This window comes from Cyphomyrmex costatus, unplaced genomic scaffold (assembly GCF_001594065.2).
Source record: "Cyphomyrmex costatus isolate MS0001 unplaced genomic scaffold, Ccosl1.0 scaffold97, whole genome shotgun sequence".
NCBI lineage: Eukaryota > Metazoa > Arthropoda > Insecta > Hymenoptera > Formicidae > Cyphomyrmex > Cyphomyrmex costatus.
Window position 1 is genome coordinate 1,496,149 of NW_017280561.1, and position 21,918 is coordinate 1,518,066.

Below are 21,918 nucleotides of genomic sequence, written 5' to 3' on the forward strand. Positions count from 1 at the left end.
CGGTAGAGAACATCGCGCATGTATCAAAAACGACTATACATGTACAGTGAATAAAAAAACAAAGTTAACATATTTTTGAAACATGTGTAGATATATTGTTCATTTTTTTCAATGTTTCAAATATTTGTCATACGTTTTGGAGTTTATACAATATATATTAATTTACTAAATATTTAATCAATGAACATTTACATACATTAAATATGATTCAGGTTCGTCGTGTGTAAGTGAGCTGGATGAAGTAAATCAAAAAATTTTCTGGGTGATTGAGAACAAAGCAAGGAACGGAATTTATTTGGATTTCGTATAGGAATTTTATGCAAGTGTAATATGTTTGTTTTTATAAAAGTATTCGAATCCATACATACTAGTATACGCATGAACGAAGTGAGTGTTAAAATAGAGAGATACGCATTGCATTTTATATGCAATAAGTATTTACAATTTGAATCGTTTGTATTGTTACATGTATTTGAAACAGCGAGACGTTGCTTCGTCGATACATGAACACATCTTTCCATGTTGCACGTCTCTGTGATAGTTATTAAAATCATTTTATCTGGATTAGTAGCATCTACAAAACTTGTTAAGATAAATTTTGTTTTTCACATCAACATAGTATTAATACATAAATTATATTTACCAATGTAACATGGTAGAGTCTTGAGCGTTAATATTGGCATAAATGGTAATAATTTAGTACGATAATTGCAATCTTCAATAAAACCCTGTGTTGTTTCCCATATGTTTTCATCAGGAAAATAAATGTTAACGAACATATACAAACCTGAAAAAATAGATTTTGAGAAGAAAAACAAAAAATTTTTTCAGAATCTGTAATATCTAACGATATCAACAAATTGTTGTTAAGAATCTGACAAAAGTTATTGTTATAACCCGATGGCGGCAAATTGGCGATTGAAACCGAAAAACATTTGCGTAATGCAGTTTGACGCAGATTGACAGCAGAAACCGAGCAGATCTGTCAAGCGCAATATCGTCAAATTACCGGTACTGAGCAGTAAAGTTGAATAGGGTTGGGTTATACCTATGTTTTTGAAAGTTTCATACATATAATACATATGTGATTGTATGATATATTATACGTAGAATAATCAGAACTATGCGACCTTGAATTTCGTTAAAAAGTTAGCACCCCATTTTTAAAAAATTATTAAAAAATGATTATTAAGCGCATGTCATTAAAAATCATACAGAACTCTTTCGTATCGTCAAAAAGAAGCAGAAATTATCATCAGAACTATTGTATCTAAAAATTAATTTTAAAAAAATTTTTAATTTTTTTTTAATATTCGAAAATTTTTTTTACATATCAGGAACTCTAGGCAATTGCAAATTGAAGCTATTAAGCCGCTCAGAACTATTCCACCTCGAAATTCGATAAAAAGTTAGCACCCCATTTTTAAAAAATGTAAAAAAAAATGTTTATTGAGCGGAACTCTTGTTACTAACTATAGGGAACTCTTCGTCTCGTCAAAAGGAAGTGGGAACTCTAATCAGAACTCCTGAGTACTATAGTTGGAGTGCTAACTTAACATACCCTAACTTTTCCCGTAGGACGGAAAAGTGAAAAGTTTTACGTGAACTCTATGATCATCTATAATTTCGAGGAATCATAACTTTCCCAACTGTGAAAATGGAAAATTGTTCACATGAACTTTTTTAGCCATGGACCGTGGTGGTAGACAGGCGGAAATCTAGGGAATTGATAAATATACTTCGGAACTAACATGTCTTATCCTCCGACAATTTATCTTAAGGCAGATGCCATTAAAATTGAAGAAGAAAGGTTATGTACCATATATGTAACTATTATAATAATATATTACAAAAACTATTCTACCCCTCACTAATTCGGGATTACGTTTTAAATACGCTATACGTGAAAAGTTTCACATGAAAATACATGATTGACTCCCTGAAGCGTTATGCGTGTATAATGGGAAAGTTGTTAGGGGCTACGTAGAATAAAAAGAACAGGAAATAAAGAGAACAGAGAATAAGAATTTCAATCTATCAGAAACTGTGTACTCCACAGTACATGATTTTTGATAGATTGAAATTCTTATTTTCTGTTCTCTTTATTTCCTGTTCTTTTATTCTGCCCAGCCCCTTTGGGACACAAAACATAATTCAATTCATCACAGTTAAGCTATCATAAGCAGACTAAAAAACAACGATATTCTGGTTTATCCCGTTATCACGCTTTGTTTTAGTCTCCCTTAAATATTTTAGTAAAAAAAACTAAATGAAATATTACACAATGTTGCAATATTTTATCTTATCAGACATAGGAATATTGCTGCAATATTGTAGGAAACTATAGATTTTCAATAACAATGTGTATCGGAACACGGTAAATCTGCTGTCAATTTGTCAACATTCTATTAATATTTTACTTACGAGGTAAAGGTAATGCGGCCACATCATCTGAAGCACTTTGAAGAATATATTGATATATTATTAATTTTTCATCAAAAACAAAATGCTCAGGAACTGTGGTAAAGTCCCAATAGTTCATTTTTTTACCTGATGTCCATAAACCTGTGTCATTAAAAGAAAAATAGTTTAGGAACGTTAAGAAATAATATATTGTGTAACATGTATGTTAAAGTTGTTACACGCTTCGCTCGTGCGCTCCTCTGCGCCCGCGCCGCGCTATAGATAATTATAGCACATGAGTTTTTTGCACATAAATTTTTTCATCACGAGTGCACTGTGTTAGTAATATGTTATACAATTATAAAGTTGCACGAGCGAAGCGAGTGCGACTTATGGGATAGTGCGTGGGGCGCTGGAAGCAGAAGGGGTTCCGAGGGAGCTGCGCTCCCCCCGAAAAAGAAATTAAACTTTTCGTAAATAAATATTTAACAATACAAAATTTTGTATTGCTCATTACTTTTAATTATAATTGTGAGATTATTACAATTTGAAATTAAATTTAAACGTTATTGTAAGTTGAATGATATTTATAAATACTGTATTGTCGTTTTGTCGTAGTTACTTTTATTATTGGAGAAACCTATGTTTACCCCCCCCCCCCCCCCCCATCCCGAAAGGACGCTCCGGTCGCGCGCGTTTCTCTGTGTTGATATTTGTACGAGCGCTACCACTGCGTTGCGTTATTTTTCATAACGTACCGCTTTTGCGTGGGGTTAGAGAAATAACTCAACGGCTTGAGGTATTGGCTATTTACCGTACGCAAAAGCGTTGCGATATAGGGCACATTACGTGCACACGTGAGGAAAATACATTTGCATCCGACGTCTACATATCCATACAGTATTCAAAAAAAGCAAATATTAATATAACAAAATAATATCTTTCATCAATAAAAGAAATCATTTTAAAACTAAATTACAAAATGATAATTATGTGAGAAGCAACCAGGAATCGGAAACATAGAAGGAATTGTTCATCGCAACGATATCAATAAGTTACACCTAAAAAAAGTATGCTGATGGCGCAATATTCTTAGATGCCCTCAAGAGATACGCAAATTCTAAGCGTTCGCGAGAACTTGACAGCTTCCATGATGTGTCCATATATTCATAATATTTGTATGTGTAAACACATATAAACATACCATGTCTTTACTCTGTGAGTAGAAATAAAATACTGTTGTGCCATTAATTCCGCCATATTCTTTTATCAGCACCATCAATCAATTCCGTCGCAGCCTCAGTTTGCGCATCTTCTTCTTCTTCTTCTTTAGACTCAGAGGATTCAGGCTTCCTGGATGAAGCCCATTAACCTTGCAGACAGTGGCCTTCAGGGAGAGATTCCATTTGAGTAGTAGTATCTCTCAGCCTGAGAAATATTTCTATCATCAGTCCATATTGTTATTTATTTAATTGGGCTTCTTGTAGATCACAATTTGCGCATCTCAAATATTCTTAACTATCCATGAAAAAGCGTACCTCAGAGAGTCAAATTAAGAATATTGCGTTATTAGCACGCTCTTCAGGTGCAATCAATCTGTCGCTGCGTAAAGGTGCTTTTTCATGCGCAGCACGCTGCAGCAGCAATTCGTTACTATTGGTTAAGAATTTTATGTAAGCTAGATGACGCACTTCCGGCGCAAAATACATTTTGCCGCAGTTCATTGAAGTTGAACCGAACGAACAGCAAGCAGCAAGCGGCAAAATCGAGGCAATATTATTTATTGCAATAAATATTAGGAAAATAAACGAAGAATGGCTTCGGATAAGGTACGAATGTTTGTAAATTAGATTATTTTATACTTTACACTTTACTTTTTCAAATTTGTGGTAAAGTATAAAATGATCTAATTTACAAACATGTATCCGTACCTTATCCGAAGCCATTTTTCGTTTATTTTCCTAATATTTATTGCAATAAATAATATTTTCATAATGAAACGACGGACATATTGTACGCTTTCTCGATTTTGCCGCTTGCTGCTTGCTGTTCGTTCGGTTCAACTTCAACGAACTGCGGCAAAATGTATTTTGCGCCGGAAGTGCGTCATCTAGCTTACATAAAATTCTTAACCAATAGTAACGAATTGCTGCTGCAGCATGCTGCGCATGAAAAAGCACCTTAATAGTTCTCTATGGGAATTTTCGATTCCTTGAAAGCAACTCTACGATATAATCTGCAAAGTTATATAGTGTATATCAGTCTTTGCTTGAAATTAAAGGAAAATCACTAATATATGTCTGATTGGTAGAAAATTTCTATGTCTGAAATAGATATGGATATTAGATACAAGACTCTCTCTCCTGAAGCGTGCGAACATACTTATATTTCAACACATTCAAATATAAAATAAATGAATAAAAATGCATTTGGACTGATAAAGATATATTTTAACGTTTACGAACACATATTTTTGAAAATCTGAGTCCATTTCAATCCAATTTCGTTTAATGGGTCGTATGTTTCTCAAATTTTTATTTCTAACTTTTGTTTAAAAAATACCTATCGTCTAAAAACAAAGTGATATCACTGACTTATAATTTCTCTATCTGCTCTCTCAAGTAATTCATTATATTATACATATACTTATATTAATGAACTGCACATTGTGCATAATTGTGTGTAATCAAATTCACCTGTATGAATATCGTAGATATCAATGCTTTGCAGCTTTTGTCGATATCGTCCTATACCGCCCACAAGCACTAATTTGTTTTTCAAAAACACAGTAACCATATGCCTTCTTTCAACTGGCATGCTAAAATATTTACAAAAATTATTCATCTTATTTATTCTATTACATTTATCACTTATATTTAATCTTTTCTTTAAAATATTTACACTGTCTCAAGAAACCATTTCTTAGATATTAAAGAATAACGCCATACATTTTTGTTAAACCTGCCTGAACCAATACCAAATTCTCCACCACAAAGATATAAATCATATCCTAAAAACTCACATAAAATAATGAATAATTAGAATAATAATGTTTTATAATATATAAGACAGAAAAGAAAATTGCATACTTCTTGCAATAATCTGCATTCCTGTTAATATATTTTTACCAGCGTTACGATCAGTAATATCTTTGGGATATTTAAATGTGGTAAGTTCAAAGAAATTGTTACCATCCCAGCAATGAATAAAGTGCTCATTGTTAGTAACATGAACACTTTCACAAGATATAATACCGTGTAGAATTTTGAATTCTTTATTTTTTAAGCTATCCATAGGAATTGTGAAATCCTGCACATATATACAAACATAAAAAATAATTTTATTATATATACAGGGCGTTTAAAATTTAAATGTCAAAATTTGGAGATGGTGTAGGGGATTAATAAACTAATTGTAAGAAAAGAAGTCCTATAGAAGTCCTATGTTCGTTTTTGCAATAATTTATTTAATAATAAAATATTTTAAAATTATTTAATACAATATAATAATAAAGTGAAACAAGGGTTTATACATATTGCGAAGAATATCACGTAATTTTTGGCGTTTCGTCCCGACCTCGACTACACTAGATTCATCAGTATGGCATTGTAGTGGAGGTCTACCTTATACGCCTGATAGAGTTATTAATCGAGATTCTATATAAAGAGATATACGCGTATCAAAGAACTTGCGAGAATTTTTGCGAATATCGATAGACCTCTGATGGCGGGTCGACGTAGTAATATTCTTCGCAATATTTATCAAAAGTAAGAATAACTTCCTATTAATAATTAACCAATATACTTGAGTATGTTAAGTTAGCACCCCAACTATAGTACTCAGGAGTTCTGATTAGAGTTCCCACTTCCTTTTGACGAGACAAAGAGTTCCCTATATAGTTACTAACAAGAGTTCCGCTCAATAAACATTTTTTTTACATTTTTTAAAAATGGGGTACCAAATTTTATCGAATTTCGAGGTGGAATAGTTCTGAGCGGCTTAATAGCTTCAATTTGCAATTGCCTAGAGTTTCTGATATGTAAAAAAAAATTTTTCGAATAATAAAAAAAAATAAAAAATTTTTGAAAAATTAATTTTTAGATACAATAGTTCTGATGATAATTCGTGCTTCTTTTTGACGATACGAAGAGTTCTCTATGATTTTTAATGACATATGCGCTTAATAATCATTTTTTAATAATTTTTTTAAAAATGGAGTGCTAACTTTTTAACGAAATTCAAGGTCGCATAGTTCTGATCAGCTCAACAGAACTATTTTGTGAATACCTAGAGTTCTTGATACATAAAAAACATTTTTGTAGAATAATAAAGTTTAAAAAAAATAGTAGAAATCTTTGAAAATTTTTTTGAGAGTACCGAGTAGTTCTGAGTTGCGTTTCTTATAGTACTCGACGAGTTCTATCGAAAACTGTCAGGTGGAAAAGCGATTGGACCAACGGTTTACAAGATACAAAAAAATATTTAATGGCCGGTACTATTGTTATAATCGATCAGGAACTGTAGTACTCTTCGAGTACTGTGAGATTCCGTCATAAAAATCGGCTTTTTCAAATCTTGCGGTGCCACGCGAAGTTAGCACCGCATATTTTTATTTTTTAAAATTTTTGGCCTAAATCAACAGTACTATTGATGAAACCTATCAGGAACTCTAGAACTATTGCGGATGCAAACAGTACTGTTATTAAAATTTCCGATTTTTAAAGTTGACGTGCTAACTTCACAGAGACCACATTGCGGAGGTTTCGTCCCCACACGGAGGTCAGGACGAAACGCCAAAAATTACGTGATATTCTTCACAATATGTTAGAATAAAATTAAATATTTTTAACGAATTTGTTAGCTCGTAAACCCTTGTCTCACTTTATTATTAGTTTTAAAAAACTTAACGAGCCTTATTACTAATATGTTTTAATACAATATATATTGTATTTCTAAATATGTACAACATATACTTACATTATGGTGGTTCATCCACTCATGTATAACATGAAACAAATAAGATTCCGTTGATCTTACATTAACATTCCTAAGTAATTTCAGAAAATTTTCCCTCGACAGTTCATAAATCGAACTGATTGGCAGTTCATCAAAACGATCTAAGCAAACAGCCAAAGAAAGATCTCGTAACACATTAACATTTAAGTCTTGTGATAGTAACCAAATATTAATTACATATTTTGGTGACATATAATGCCTTTCAAGTCTGTCAGTTACATCTTCTATTAAATTATCTACTATAAATAAAACACTTAATTCCAACAAGACCAAGAGGCGATCAAATTCTTCAACATCACAATGTATCACAGAGGTATCAATTTTGTCATTGTGAATCCAATTAATAAAATCCTACAAAATAATATTTTTTATTTCAATTGCATTCAACAATATGATTTATATTATAAAACTTGATATAATGTCAGTAATTGTTTCATTTTAGCGTGCACAAACACAAAAATCGCTAAAATCTAAAACACAATGCGATGGAATAGCGATAGCGATAGGAATAACACAGTTTCAACCTATCAAAAATTATGTATTCTGGTGTATCGGATTTCTTATAAGTTGAAACTGCGTTAAGCCCAAGACACAATGCGAGGGAATAGCGATAGCGATAAGTTTCAACTTATCAGAAATCGAATACACCGGAATACACATTTTTGATAGGTTGAAACTTATCGCTATCGCTATTCCCTCGCATTGTGTCTTGGGCTTTATTCTTATCACTATCGCTGTTCCCTAGCATTGTGTCTTGGGCTTAAAAAATGGGTGCATTTAGTACGACGACCGCTCGAAGAGCTCTTGCATATGATTGGCATATTCCGTTAGATCTAAAAATATAAACCAAACAGATACCAGTGTCTACATTCTGTACACATCTACCGACAGTTGTTGATGTCGTTAAGTAGCGTTAGCCAATGGCAAGGACTGTTCTAGGAGAAAAGTGCAATTCTTATTAGCTATCGCTACTTAACGGCACTGACAACTGTCGGTAGACGTGTACAGGGTATCGATCATGTAACTTTTTCTCTAGGGCGAAAACGTGAAAAGTGAAAGTTTTTTGCATGTATGTGGTATATGTTCATACTATTGCTATTGCCTCGCATTGTGTTTAGGACTTTTCAGTAAAGTGGATCAATCAGCATTAATCATGCAAACGGCTATTGATCAACTTCACCGATAAAACTTAACATTACTGACTCTTGTAGAATCAGTATTAAACATGACTAAGAATTACTTTGTTGTAATTAACTAACCTGTAACGAAATCTGGGAAATATCATAATTGACAATGTGCTCCACTTGATTATATTCTGAAAAGTTTGCAGACATAAGAGCAGCAAAATACTGACTCTTGCTGATCAATTTTTGTTTATCAACTGCAAATCGCTCTGTTTTAAGAAGCAGTGTCACTGTTTCACTCAATTCTTCATTCTTATTTCCCATTTTAGAACAGTATAGGGTCTCTTTCACCAACTCTGACTAAAAATATAATTTCATGTATACTGCTAAAATAAGCAATTGAACAGATCTGTCGGTGTTAGTCCGGTCAATTCTAGCAACAGAAATTTTGTAGTTTGGACGGTAGTTTCGGCTACAAGCGTATTTTTCTTCCTTTTCTTCTTTAATTATCCTGCTTGAATTTTGGATCCAATATGAAAGGATCACCATGCAAAAAATTGGATTCAAAGATTCTGTGATGGCCTCTTCCTCAGGGAACAGAAGTCTCAAGTCTCATGTAATATTTTTCTAATAAATTGTATAGTATAATTCCCAAAATATCAATACCACAACTTCACAACTACAAGCGTTAAACCACAGTATTTATCTTGGTGGTTTTAGTCGAGCGGCGAATTAACGTGCCTTCAATCTATCCAGTTAAGGTTATGTGACACATAGATTATCAGAACTGAGAATACTGCAGTATACCAAATTCGAATATCCCCTTTTTCAACTTCTTACAATTCACAACGGTGTCTTAAGCTCTTTTATTGGGTGTGACATGCAGTGTCTAAGATTGAACCTTCTTCACTTTATGTTTCCGCCTCTCAAAATTGTAATATAGAAGGTCGATACGGCCAGATCACGTCTTTAGTTATATTAGACTAAAATTATGATACAAAGCCCACCTGCACACCGCCCTGCGTTTATTACGCCGCAAAGACGAACAAACGGTCATCCAAATTCCTCGGTTGATTGACTGCGTCAAAATCAGTCAAAATCGTCTTCAATTGCCTTCACGGAGGAAATAGGTTACGTTCGCGACACTTTCTTATAGCGCACTCAATTACCTTCTTCTTCTTCTTAGTAGATTGTTGGCCCTGATCCTCGGCAACGAGGTAAATGTGGCCATTCGTTTCTCATTAGAGTCCGCGGTAACACCAAAAAGATAAATGTAAAAATGCAATGCCCGCGAAAATAGCGTTGCTCGAACAGTCTCCGGGCGCCTGCGTCTACGGCGTCGTCACATCGCAATAACGCGCGTCATAGGAGTCCTAACCGTCAAAACGACGAATTATCGAGACGAGCCCATCCGCGGGCACACATCAATGTGATACAATGCACAGCCGAAGTCGGCAACACTTTTAAAAAAAATATAAAATAGAAAGCACCCGATCCGAAACGCGTCCGCCGCGGCCGAGTGATTTTTCGAAAGCGGAAAGCGAAACTCGCGCACTCATTATGCGGCGTGCGCATCATCACGAGCACTTCGAGTGTCGAGAATCGGAAACTGAACTCGGAACCTAAAGGTGCCTTTACATGGCTTTTACATGGGAGCATCAAGCGTCGAGAATAGAATAGAAAAGAAAGAAGGAATAGAATAGAATAGAATTTATAACGAAAAAATATTTTTTAATTAAATTAAGTCACACGAAGCTTGTTTTTCTACTGGATTGCTAGCTGGATCAGATTCTTGCTATCGGATTGGTTACGACTCTTGGCATTGTTAGCACCGCAGCCAATACAATGGCAGGATGCTTAATCCAGCTAGCAATCCAGCAGGAAAATAGGCATTATGTGCCGCTGGCTTTAGACTTTTGAGGGTTTTTACTTAAAATCGGAAGGAAACAATGCTGATTAATTGTCTCTATTTCATCTTTCCGTTTTCCATGTTTATGGGTCGGCACTCTTGAGATACTATAGCCATGGTTAAATATCGCCCATAAAAACGCACCTTTACGCAGATTGTTTACGCGGGAGAAGTAGGGCAAATAGGTTACTTTGGAGTATACATGTTCTAATCTAAATACATGTGTTATCTCGGAGAGTTGATAAGCATTCGTTCATAATTTTTGTTTTTTCGTCAACATGAATCTCTTCGAGGATCCTATTCTTAAAACTAAATATTTGAAGCATAAGCTTTGTGTGAAACGATGGGAGAGTAATTTTATGGAAAGATTTGGACGCAAACCTAATAAGGTATATTACCTCTATCCTAGCTTACATTTGCATTAAATGCCGTTATCTGATATTTTTTTCATTGCTCACACGAGCAATACATGTAGTTACAAAATTCAACTCAGAGTTACATAATCGTATATTTATTTTAAGAATATAACATATGAAAAAAATTGAGATTATTAAATCTTAAATGCCTTCACATATGTTTTATTATATTATCAATGAAAATTATTAGTATATGTATCATCATATATATCATATATACAGTGTATCTTATTAGCATCTAAAAATTTTCTGAGTGCACCCAAATATCATTTTATATATGTTTATATTTAGTAGATAACAAGGATAAAATGATACCTGGGTACATCCAGGTGAAGTTCCTATGATCTAAAAGACTATTATATAAGGTTTGTTTGTATCACATGTCCCAACATGCTCCAATATTTTCTTACCATAGCTTCTACTAACTTCAATAAGCATGTTGGAATGAGTAGGATCTATGTTAGGAACATGTTTGAGCATGCAACGTAAACAAATCTATAGTGAGAGAATATCTTACTTGACTAGATTAATACATAATGAAAGCTGTTTTAAATAAAGTATCTAAATGTAATACAACAGCTTAATACAATCAACTTCGACAATAAAATAATACATATATTTTCCATTAAATAATATAACAATGTCATTATTAGTCATTTAATCCTAAATTTTCATATGCTTTTAAGCTTAATGTTGCTAATATCATAATGTCATATAGCAGCTTTTAATATGTACTAATCTATTATAATGCAAATAACCAATTTCATTAATAACTGTATTCCATTGTGAATACTAAAAATCTATGTTATAATATATGTAATATGAACTATAGAACTTCATTTACTTGCTGTAAATAATGAAAAAGTCAATTTTCAAAATTAAGCAAAATATAAAATGTATGTTTTCTATTTATTTAGTATTGAAAATATTATATAATATTAGTTATTTTCTAGCTAGAGAGTAACTTGAAGATTTGAAGATTGTCTTTGTGTCTATAATTGAAATGTATTCTTTTTACATATTATATGATTTCTCTAGTTATTCTACATATTAAAATATACAATATTAAAGTAATATTATCAAAAAATGAATAGTTAAACGATATACATTTTATTCTGTCATATTTTTTACATGGAATATATTGAATAATATCTCTCTTAAACTTTTTAATTTTTGATAATCAATACCTTAACTTTTATGCATAGAATAATGAAATAAAATAGTAGCTTATTTTAAAAAAATCATTTTGCAATGTGCAACTACACTTTTTTAAGCCATTTATGTATATTTTCTTTGTATTAATTGAGTCATCTTATTATTTGTGCTTAAAAGTTTAAAGTTTTATAAAAATTAATAACTTATTTGAGTCTCTTTCATGGATATTATTTTTAATTATACCAGAAGGTTTGCGGGTTGTCACCGCGTTTTTATCCATTGCTAATGCCATTATCAATGCCTGCTATTATCTATTAATGACATTAGCAATGGATAAAAACATGGTGACAACCCGCAAACCTTCTGGTATAATTAAAAAAAATTAATAGTTTATGAGATATCTAGATACGGAGATAAAATCCGCGAAATGTATAGCCTCTTTATACAAAATTCTCATGAAAGTCTCAAAAATATTATCTCATAAAATAGTGATTTCTTGATAATTAGAGGAATCATATTATAATAAAAAATTGTACAATTTTAATTACAAAAAAAAGGTAATCTCTGAAGATCTTTAAACTACTCCACTTAGAGAAAAAGCCAACATCGTAGTATGATATTATTTTTTTCGATTCCGAATGGATAACAGAAAATAAAAATTTTATATTTTGCTTGATTTTAGAAATGATAGTTTGTAATATTTACATACATGTATATACATGCATGTATGCACACACATACACGTACGCACGTTATTGAATTACAGTTATGTTGATTATTGTATTACAATTATGTTTACTTTTGTAAACTTTTTTGTAAATAGAATGACATAAAGGAAGCCGATCCATCTATCAAGGATGCATATAAGATGTATTGGAAACTGAAAACGCGAGCGCTCGAGGAAACTCTTACAGACATTACTTTTTGTGATGATATGCAAGATAATATCTCAAATAAATCACCGCAAAAGATAATAAACAATCACAAGCAAGATAAGAATCTGAGCTCAGAAAAAGTTACAAAAGATACAGAGAACATAAATCCTTACGATAGCAAACGTTTGACAGAAATTGGAGACTCATTTGACCAGCTGGATTCAGTGAATGTTGAAGGAACCTGGGGCAACCATCTAAACAAAAATAATGAACAAACATCAAAGAAGAAGCCAACTCTGTTGATTGGTAGATCTTCTTCCTTTCAATTGTCTAGAAACAAGTTTGAGAGTTCAACATTTACTAAGCGAAATCCGAGAAAATCGTTATCATTGGTAAAAATGAGGAACAGATCCGAGAATATCCTAAGTACCTCGAACATCGACCAATTGGATGCACATAAGGATGTAGCTATTGATGAAACAAAGCCTATCGTCGAATCGATGAAAGTAACATTTGAGAAAAGCAAGCCTGCTTTACAACACTCCATTAATGTTGTCCAGCAATTGGCCAACGGCCATGTGAATAGCACAAGCCGTAATTTGAATCCAGGTTGGCTACATCGATGCACGAGAGACAATAATTTGGAAGTGACAACGATTAATCCTCAGAGGCTGTCAGGCACTAGCGATTCCGGAATAGAGTCCATGGAATCCAGCATTTATTCCCCGAACGACTTGGCGCCCATTGTGCATTTCTCGTCGCATCAAGCCTCCGACGAAGATTTTATATGTAATAGTGAGTCTGAGGAAGAACACGGAAATAAACGCATTAGAAACTTTAAGAAACGACTGAGTGATCAAGATAGTCATCCCGTAAAACGACGACGTATTCATAATGATTCCGATTTTACGATCGGTGAATTTCATGTAACCAATAGCGATATGTCCAAGCTGACTACCTGTATCGATAGGAGTTTTAATTTATTGAATAGAGATGAGCATAGTGAGAATAACGTTGACAATGATAATGCATTTAAATTGACTAACAATGCTAATACGAGCACAAATATAATAAACGAATCAATTAATATTAAAAGTGATATAATTACTTTAGATTCAAACATTGAATCGAATGTTATCATTAAGAATAAAATGACATCTGAAAATGTTTGCTCGACTGAAAACGATCAAACTAAAGAACTGTTCAGAATGACTGATTCTATTTCAAATTCAACCAATCTTAATAACCAAAAAGACTTTTCAAAATCCGATGAAAAACCCGTGAAACGTGTATTACGTCAAAGAGTCACACAAGTATCTAACAATTGTGACCCCAGTATAGATAATAACGAAGAACCTAAGACAATGACAAAGACGAATAAGAAATTTAGAAGTCAACGAAGTAAAGAGAAGACAATCGTTAATGAAAAAAAATCCAATGTAAAAAGGAAATCTTCCAGAAGAGAATTAAATTTAGAGAAAAATAACGAAGAACTGAGTTTAGATGAAAAAATGAACAAGATTCCAACATATAATGTAGAAATGTTACAAACGATTCCTCGCTTTAACAAACCAAATGATATTGACAATCTCTCGCAGTTTTCCGAAACTGTTTCCACTAATGCAATGAAAAAAGATGTCTCGATATCTTCAACAGCTAGGACAAAATTGACTGCAAAGGAGAAGTTAGAGAAAAAAATGACTGCCGGTACGATGAATAATAATTTTATAAGGATAAATCTAAAGAAAAAAGTATTTGTGAGAGGTAAAAAGAATTTTAATTGTGCTAAATATAAGAGAAATCAATGGAAACAGAGGAAGAAAGATTTGACGTCTAGTGAGAGCAATTTGGATGCGGCCGATTTTATCGACAAAAATGGTACGGCATGCTTGAAATGTGGTGAGTCCGGGCACTTTGCTAAAAATTGCTCAACTTCCAAAAGTAGCGCTCTTTTACCTTTAGAAGAAATCGATGACTCATCAAACTTTCCAACTTTGGAGGAAGCCGAAAAAATGGCAAATGAGACTGCCATTATCACTCACAGTCATAAACGATTTCCTAAAAGATCATCGTATTTTGCAACGAAGACTTCGCAGGACGAAGAAGATATGACGGAATTATTTAATGACGACTTTGCAGACTTCGATGAGAAGAGTGATACATTAACTTCCAGGCATAAAGTGCCACAGGAATTGGTATTCAGATTATTGCCACCAGAAATGAAAGCGATTGATCCGTTATATGATGTGAACGAAGATAATAGTCTCATTGAAACTCCTACGGAAATCTTTGAGACATTACGTATGTTTGGTCATGAAAGTTTCAGAGTCGGCCAAGAAAAGACAATAATGAGGATTCTATCTGGCCAATCTACCCTGGTAACGTTATCGACAGGCTCTGGGAAATCTTTATGTTATCAGTTACCAGCGTATTTATATGCTCAACGTTCTGTTTGTATCACTCTAGTAATTTCGCCTTTGGTATCCCTGATGGACGATCAAGTGACGGGTGTACCATTATTTCTGTCTGCTGCGTGTTTACATGCCAACCAGACGGTGAAAGTAAGAGAGCAGGTGATACAATCGTTGAAGGATGGAAAAGTAAATATTCTTCTGATATCACCTGAAACAATGATAAACAGCGAGAAATCTACTGATTTCGGAGCTCTGCTCAGACAGCTACCGCCAATCGCATTTGTCTGCATTGATGAAGCCCATTGTATCTCCCAGTGGTCGTACAATTTCAGACCTTCCTACCTGATGGTTTGCCGAGTGCTCAAGGAAAAGTTTAAAGTAAAAACAATATTGGGACTCACTGCGACTGCTACGAAAACAACAGTGGAAAGTATGATAAAACATTTAGACATACACGACGGAATAGCTGGTGTCATATCGGACGTGCCTTTGCCTAGGAATCTTGTTCTAACGGTATCCAAGGATGAAAACAAAGACCAAGCTTTAATCGCGCTATTAAGAAGCGAGAGGTTCCGCGAATGCCATTCTGTGATAGTGTACTGCATCCGTAGGGAAGAGTGTATGAGAATCGCAGGGTTATTAAGAATATCACTACAGGTAAATATTAAAATTTCTAATTGTCTACAAATGATAGAAACAATAAAAATATAAGCCTTTTACTAAGATAAAAAAAACTAGCTTTTTTCATCACTTGCATAAAAAAAAATTAAAATAAAATATCTTTTAAATAAGACAGATTTATAATAAATGTATACATCTATCAATAGGATCCACGGAATCCTGAGAAACCAAACATGAAAATATCCGCAATAGCTGAAGTTTATCACGCCGGTATGACTTCTAATAGACGCAAGCTTGTCCAAAAAAATTTTATGGATGGAAAGATTAAAATTGTGGTTGCCACTATTGCATTCGGAATGGGTATCAATAAATCGGACATCCGGGCTATTATTCATTACAATATGCCCGGCACATTTGAGGGATATGTACAAGAAGTTGGTCGTGCTGGAAGGGATAATATTACAGCACATTGTCATTTGTTCTTAAATCCCATGGTATCGTATTTGATTAAAAATCTGAAATTGCTTTACGAAAAACTGTGTGTTTCTTATTTATCTTGGAGTTCTCTTTATTAATTAAATCAATTATTCCTAAATAGGAAGACAGTGATAAGTGGGAATTGCGCAGACATGTACACGCGAATGGTGTAGACAGACACACGATTAGACATCTACTTCAGAGAATTTTCATTCCTTGTTCTTGTGCAAAAATCAACGAGAAAAATTTAGGTCAAAGATGTCCCGGTCACGAAGTCGCTCTTCCAATTGATGAAACTGTTCATGCCCTTGACATCACACAGGAAGTGATTTTGACATTATTATGCTATCTCGAGCTACATCCAAAAAGATTCATTACTGTGTTACCATCCGTGTACATTCAAGCGCGGATTTCAAGTTACGAAGGACCACACGCTCTCAAACAAGCAGCGCAATCCGTAAGACCTTCACAATAATAATATTAACAATACTAATATTTTTTCTCTAATTTCTATAGAGAATTTTTCTAACAGCAGTATAATACAAAATATAAAAAAGATTTTATTATATGACAAAAAAGAATGATATAAAAATAAAAATATTACAAACTTTAAATTTTAGTCTCCACCGCTTGCAATGGCACTGGACATGAAAAACGGGATTTCAAATGAAAATATTATAGAATTCCCAGTAATCGACGTTGCATCAGCTATCGGATGGGATAGTGGCGTAGTAAAGAGTCATCTTAAGACTTTAGAATGGAAAACAGGAGGTAAGAATTCTATATTCTATTTATTTAAAAAAATTTCAGATTTTACTGAAACGTATTTCATTTACATAACCATGAATATTACCTTAATGTGTTTTGCAGTTGATGGCAAGATGAAACGTTCAGCCATATCTGTAGAATATCATAAACTCGGTTTACGAATGAAAGCACCGGGTGATCTTAGCGACATTGAATTGGACGAGGCACTCGACGCATTGATCACACGCACGCAAACACAGGAATCCTTGTGTTTGCAGCAACTCGAGCTCGCATCCTCCGCGTTTAATAAAATCAGCGTGTCGTCAATCAAACATTCCTTGGTCTTGGATGATAATGTTACGAAGAGATCGGAGGAGCTTAAAAATACTATCAGAGATTACTTCCTATCAGATTCTCCTTTAAGTGATCTCAATATCAGTTTGCAGGTACATCCTTGACTTTTAAAATTTATTTAAAATCTATGAAATATAAATAATAATTAAAATTGATTTTACCTTTTTTACCTTTTGTAGAATAAAGTGACGAACGAGCAGCAGATCGCAGTCGACGTCCGCAGTTTGATAATATGTTATAAGGATACTAAGTTTACGGGTCGTGTCGTAGCCCGTATCTTTCATGGAATACAAAGCCCGAATTATCCTGCATTAATTTGGCATAAATGTCGTTTTTGGAGAATTCATATCGCTACAGATTTTAACACAATTTGCAAAATTGCAGCCAGAGAAATTCTAGCGTTACGATAATGAAATCCATTTGATTCATTGACTGACACGTGAGTGATATAATTAATATATTATATTTAATCCGATCTTGTTAATCATACACTTACTTTTTAATTCTTATCAGAATAAACTTTCATAATGCATCAAAATGAATGGACAAACGAATCAGATTTACTTTAAAAAATATCTTTTTATTTTCAATCTTTAATTAAATATCAATTTAATGAATTATATAGTATATTTAAAATAGTTATATTGAAAATATATAAAATAACATATAGAATTTAAATAGTATGTAAATGTATTTTAATGGAAAGGATAAACTGTTACTTTTATACAATAAAATATATTTAAAATTAATGCTCCTATATTTTTTCTTTCTGCAATTATATGATGTCAGTAAATGTTAGTAAATGTTTACCTTACCCTCAAATGACTTTTGAATTTTAATATTAACCTCAATCTTAACTTTCAAACAAGAGCGCATTCACATTAGGCATCTCAGCCATCACGTTTCTCGCTTTACCTCTACTATTCATAATACTTACGTGGACAGTAGTAGCCGCAGTAGGCCAATTACTCAATTTTACATGTAAATCTCTTAAACAAGGGCTCAAACTTCTTTATACTTTTTACACTCTCAATCTTGCCTTTCGAATGATATACTACACATTTCAATTTGTATCTCGCAATTCTTGCCATCTTATGAGATAAATATGAAATGAAACTGAAGAAATGCATGGATGAAGGAGGAAGGATTGAAGTCCGAACGTTGTTGGAGATAGGGACAAACAAACAAATATTAATATGTCCGTTTAATGTGATACATGAGGCATGATAATATTATCAGCTTGGTAAAGACAGTGACCGTTATAATATTTGCGTAATGATAATAATTTTATATGTATAATAATTATATATATATATATATTAAATATGTAATATACATATACATATATGTAATATATGTGCGTATATATGTGTGTAAACACACATACACACAGCACAATGTACAAACTATACCTTAATATATTTTAACGCAGAGCGATATTTTATATACACAGCCTTAGACCACACGTGCTGGTCTAGGTATCGATTCACAGATCGGTTTCAGATTCGATTTCTATGATTAGAGCTTGAAGATCGATCAGAATTCTGCGTCCTACGTAGCTGCAGATTTCCTCGACTCTCAACCTCTTCATCGCAAACCGCGAAACATATTCCAACACGTTATTCGGCATTCCTATAATTATCGACATTTATATATAGTACAAGCAAATTTCTCATACGCACACTCACATATACGCACGCACGCATATATTCCAATCTGAACTACTGATAGGACTACGCAAGAACCCTTTGATCAGAAGATCTCTAGTTTATTTAGCATCGATCATTTTCATCTAATATGTATAAGATATGAATATAGACAATTACGTATAAAATCAACAAAATTGTTATTGGTATTATACACATGTGTATAGTGGCACGTAACATTTTAACATAAAACTCTTTTTCAAATTGTATAGTGATTGTATATATGATTAATTACGATCTATTATCCGTGTGTAATATTATTGTAATATAAATAGTTACTTATAGATAGCATCGTATGTCTATTTTATTTTGACAGATTTAAAATCTTTTTTTTTTTTCATTTTTGAGCGCGACTTAAGATGTTTTTCTCTAAAGGATGATTTACACGGAGTGATTTTATTCGCTTTCTACAATAACCTCTTATAGCTTGTTTTGATGCTGCTAAAGTTACTTAGCTATTCACTTGACCACTCGATGCTGCGACTTCAAAATTTTAGACGCTAGCGAATAAAAAACAATTGTGTGGGAGAAGCTTCATCAGCGAATTTGCTGGCGAATTAAGAAACTTCAAGCGAATAAAAACTGCCTCAAGAGAATTTGCTGACGAATTAATGATGTCATTAGACGCTGCTAAAAGTAAATAAAGTCGCTCCATATAAATCATCCTTAAAATTAAATGCACTTAACAGAAATAACATTTCCGATTATCTTATGCTGGGTTTTCAAAAAATTTAGAACGCTAAAATTTCAAAAACGATCGAGTACAGCACAAATGTATGTAAAAAGTAAAATTGTAAAGCTAAATAAAAAATGTATCTAACGATAATAATTATGGTATAGTTTAACTTTAGATAGAATCCATAAGATCATCCGAAGATCCATAAGATTCAAAATATACAACAAAAAACGGGAGTTTCATTTAAAACATTCAAACTGACCTTCATATAATCTAGCAGAGTTTACCTAAAGTCAAGCTATTCATCACCGTTAAATATTTTATTAAGCTTTACAACTTCTTACATATTTTTTGTTATAGTTAATGATGCGTAATACTTTCTAAATGTACTTACATATAGGTGTACAAATATACAAATGTGTGAAAATGTATCTATAAATATACAGATACACATTAAAAAAATATCTTCAGATACATATAAGATACTTTCAAATTATATATTTTATATATTATTATGATAATGATAATATTAAAAAAAAACATAATAAATTATTTATTAATCACTTTTAGTTTTTATTGTTTTAAAGACATTAAATTATAATATAATAATAAAGTAACTAAAAATCCTCTTATAGATCATACGTGCTGTTTATTGCAAAAAAAAACAGGAGTTTTAAGTTGAAACTTTCAACATTAATAGTATTTAATCTTTACATCATCATTCTAATTATAATATAATATGAAAACATAGCAAGCAAAAATAAAATTGCAAAAATTTATTGTTATTGTAGAATGATTTACAATAAAACTTTCAAATATTCGTTATAAGCTTTACAAACCAAACTTATATTTGTTCAAGTCTTAATTAGGAGTGACATCACACATATGATGGAATCGTACCTTTACTAAGTTAATGTATCTGAAGATTTTAGTTCAGATATTGTGTTTTATAAACAACTACAAATACAAATATTCTTTCGATATATTTTAGATGCAGGTTAGATACACAATATGTATCTTTACGAATATTTCAATATGTATCTAAATACATATATAGAAGTACTACCTAATACTGATTATAATCGATCGTTTCCGAAATATTTTACCGTTTGCGAACTTTTTGAAAAAAAAATCTTATATATATTATAAGATCATATAAAATCAATCCAGTAACGCCTAATACATAGTTGTATTATGAGCTGTATAACACTCCTGATTTCTCAATCGTTTTATTCTGTTTTTGTTATATCTTTTGGTTTAACTTATTATATATATTATTATACAATTTTAGATGAAAAGAATTTTGAGCGTTAATGGATCAATCATACATACAGACGTTTCAGTAAATTCCATAAATTAATATAACTTAGACTGCAAACGTTCATGAGGATTCGATTAATCTGTTAATCTTTCTGTTTAACCCTTTTGCCTTTTAATAGCCTACAACTGTATTTATAATCTATGATTTTAAAATACGTGCTTGTAAAGTTCTTATAAAACGTTCGTTTATATAATCGCGCATGTAAAAGGATTAAATATTAAAAGTGATTATACCTATAACCACAAATTCATGAAGGACCGAAGGATCGAAACATCTATGGATCCAATGGTCTGTCATTATAATCAATACAGTTGTAACAACAGCTACTTATCTAGTTCAATATAAAAATCGTTCATTGCACATTAATTTCTATTTTCCTCAGAAATCAACACACATTATTAGCTCAATACAAAATTACCATAAAATTCAGATCTTCACGTGCTGTAGAAAACATTTCTATTAGTCTAACTTTTCTTTAAAATTCCATAAATAAGTTTCATAATTTATATCTATCTTCGCATATAAACCCCTTTTTGGAAAAAGCATTTCATAGAAAAATTAAAAATTAAGTCTCTGAATTTTTAGGTAGTATCATGGTTGCGTTCGATTTGGGCGCTCACGCATTCTGTAAACATTCTGTCTTTACCATTTCTTACATAAGCTATAATATTTCTTACATAAGCATTCTGTTTTTGTAATTCAAT

General features: G+C 32.4%; 2 protein-coding genes across 3 annotated transcripts; one reads left to right on the forward strand and one right to left on the reverse strand.

Annotated features, from left to right (window-relative positions):
- Window positions 1–197: 197 nt before the first annotated feature.
- LOC108782101 (uncharacterized) lies at window positions 198–9,351 on the reverse strand. Its single transcript, XM_018550266.1, has 7 exons — window positions 8,679–9,351; window positions 7,381–7,770; window positions 5,493–5,712; window positions 5,305–5,413; window positions 5,100–5,221; window positions 644–787; window positions 198–574 (listed from the first exon to the last, which is right to left on the reverse strand). Exons 1-7 carry the CDS (start codon window positions 8,865–8,867, stop codon window positions 198–200), a joined length of 1,551 nt encoding a protein of 516 aa, XP_018405768.1. The 5' UTR covers window positions 8,868–9,351.
- Window positions 9,352–10,651: 1,300 nt separating this feature from the next.
- Window positions 10,652–18,063, forward strand: RecQ4 (RecQ4 helicase). 2 transcript variants are annotated; one of them, XM_018550255.1, is made up of 8 exons: window positions 10,652–10,841; window positions 12,847–15,969; window positions 16,140–16,427; window positions 16,532–16,867; window positions 17,031–17,181; window positions 17,281–17,603; window positions 17,691–17,950; window positions 18,025–18,063. In XM_018550255.1, exons 1-7 carry the CDS (start codon window positions 10,731–10,733, stop codon window positions 17,919–17,921), a joined length of 4,563 nt encoding a protein of 1,520 aa, XP_018405757.1. In that variant the 5' UTR covers window positions 10,652–10,730; the 3' UTR covers window positions 17,922–17,950; window positions 18,025–18,063. The 2 variants fall into 2 exon arrangements, with proteins under 2 accessions (XP_018405757.1, XP_018405756.1); XM_018550254.1 differs by having other exon boundaries at window positions 17,691–18,056.
- The last annotated feature ends 3,855 nt before the right edge of the window (window positions 18,064–21,918 follow it).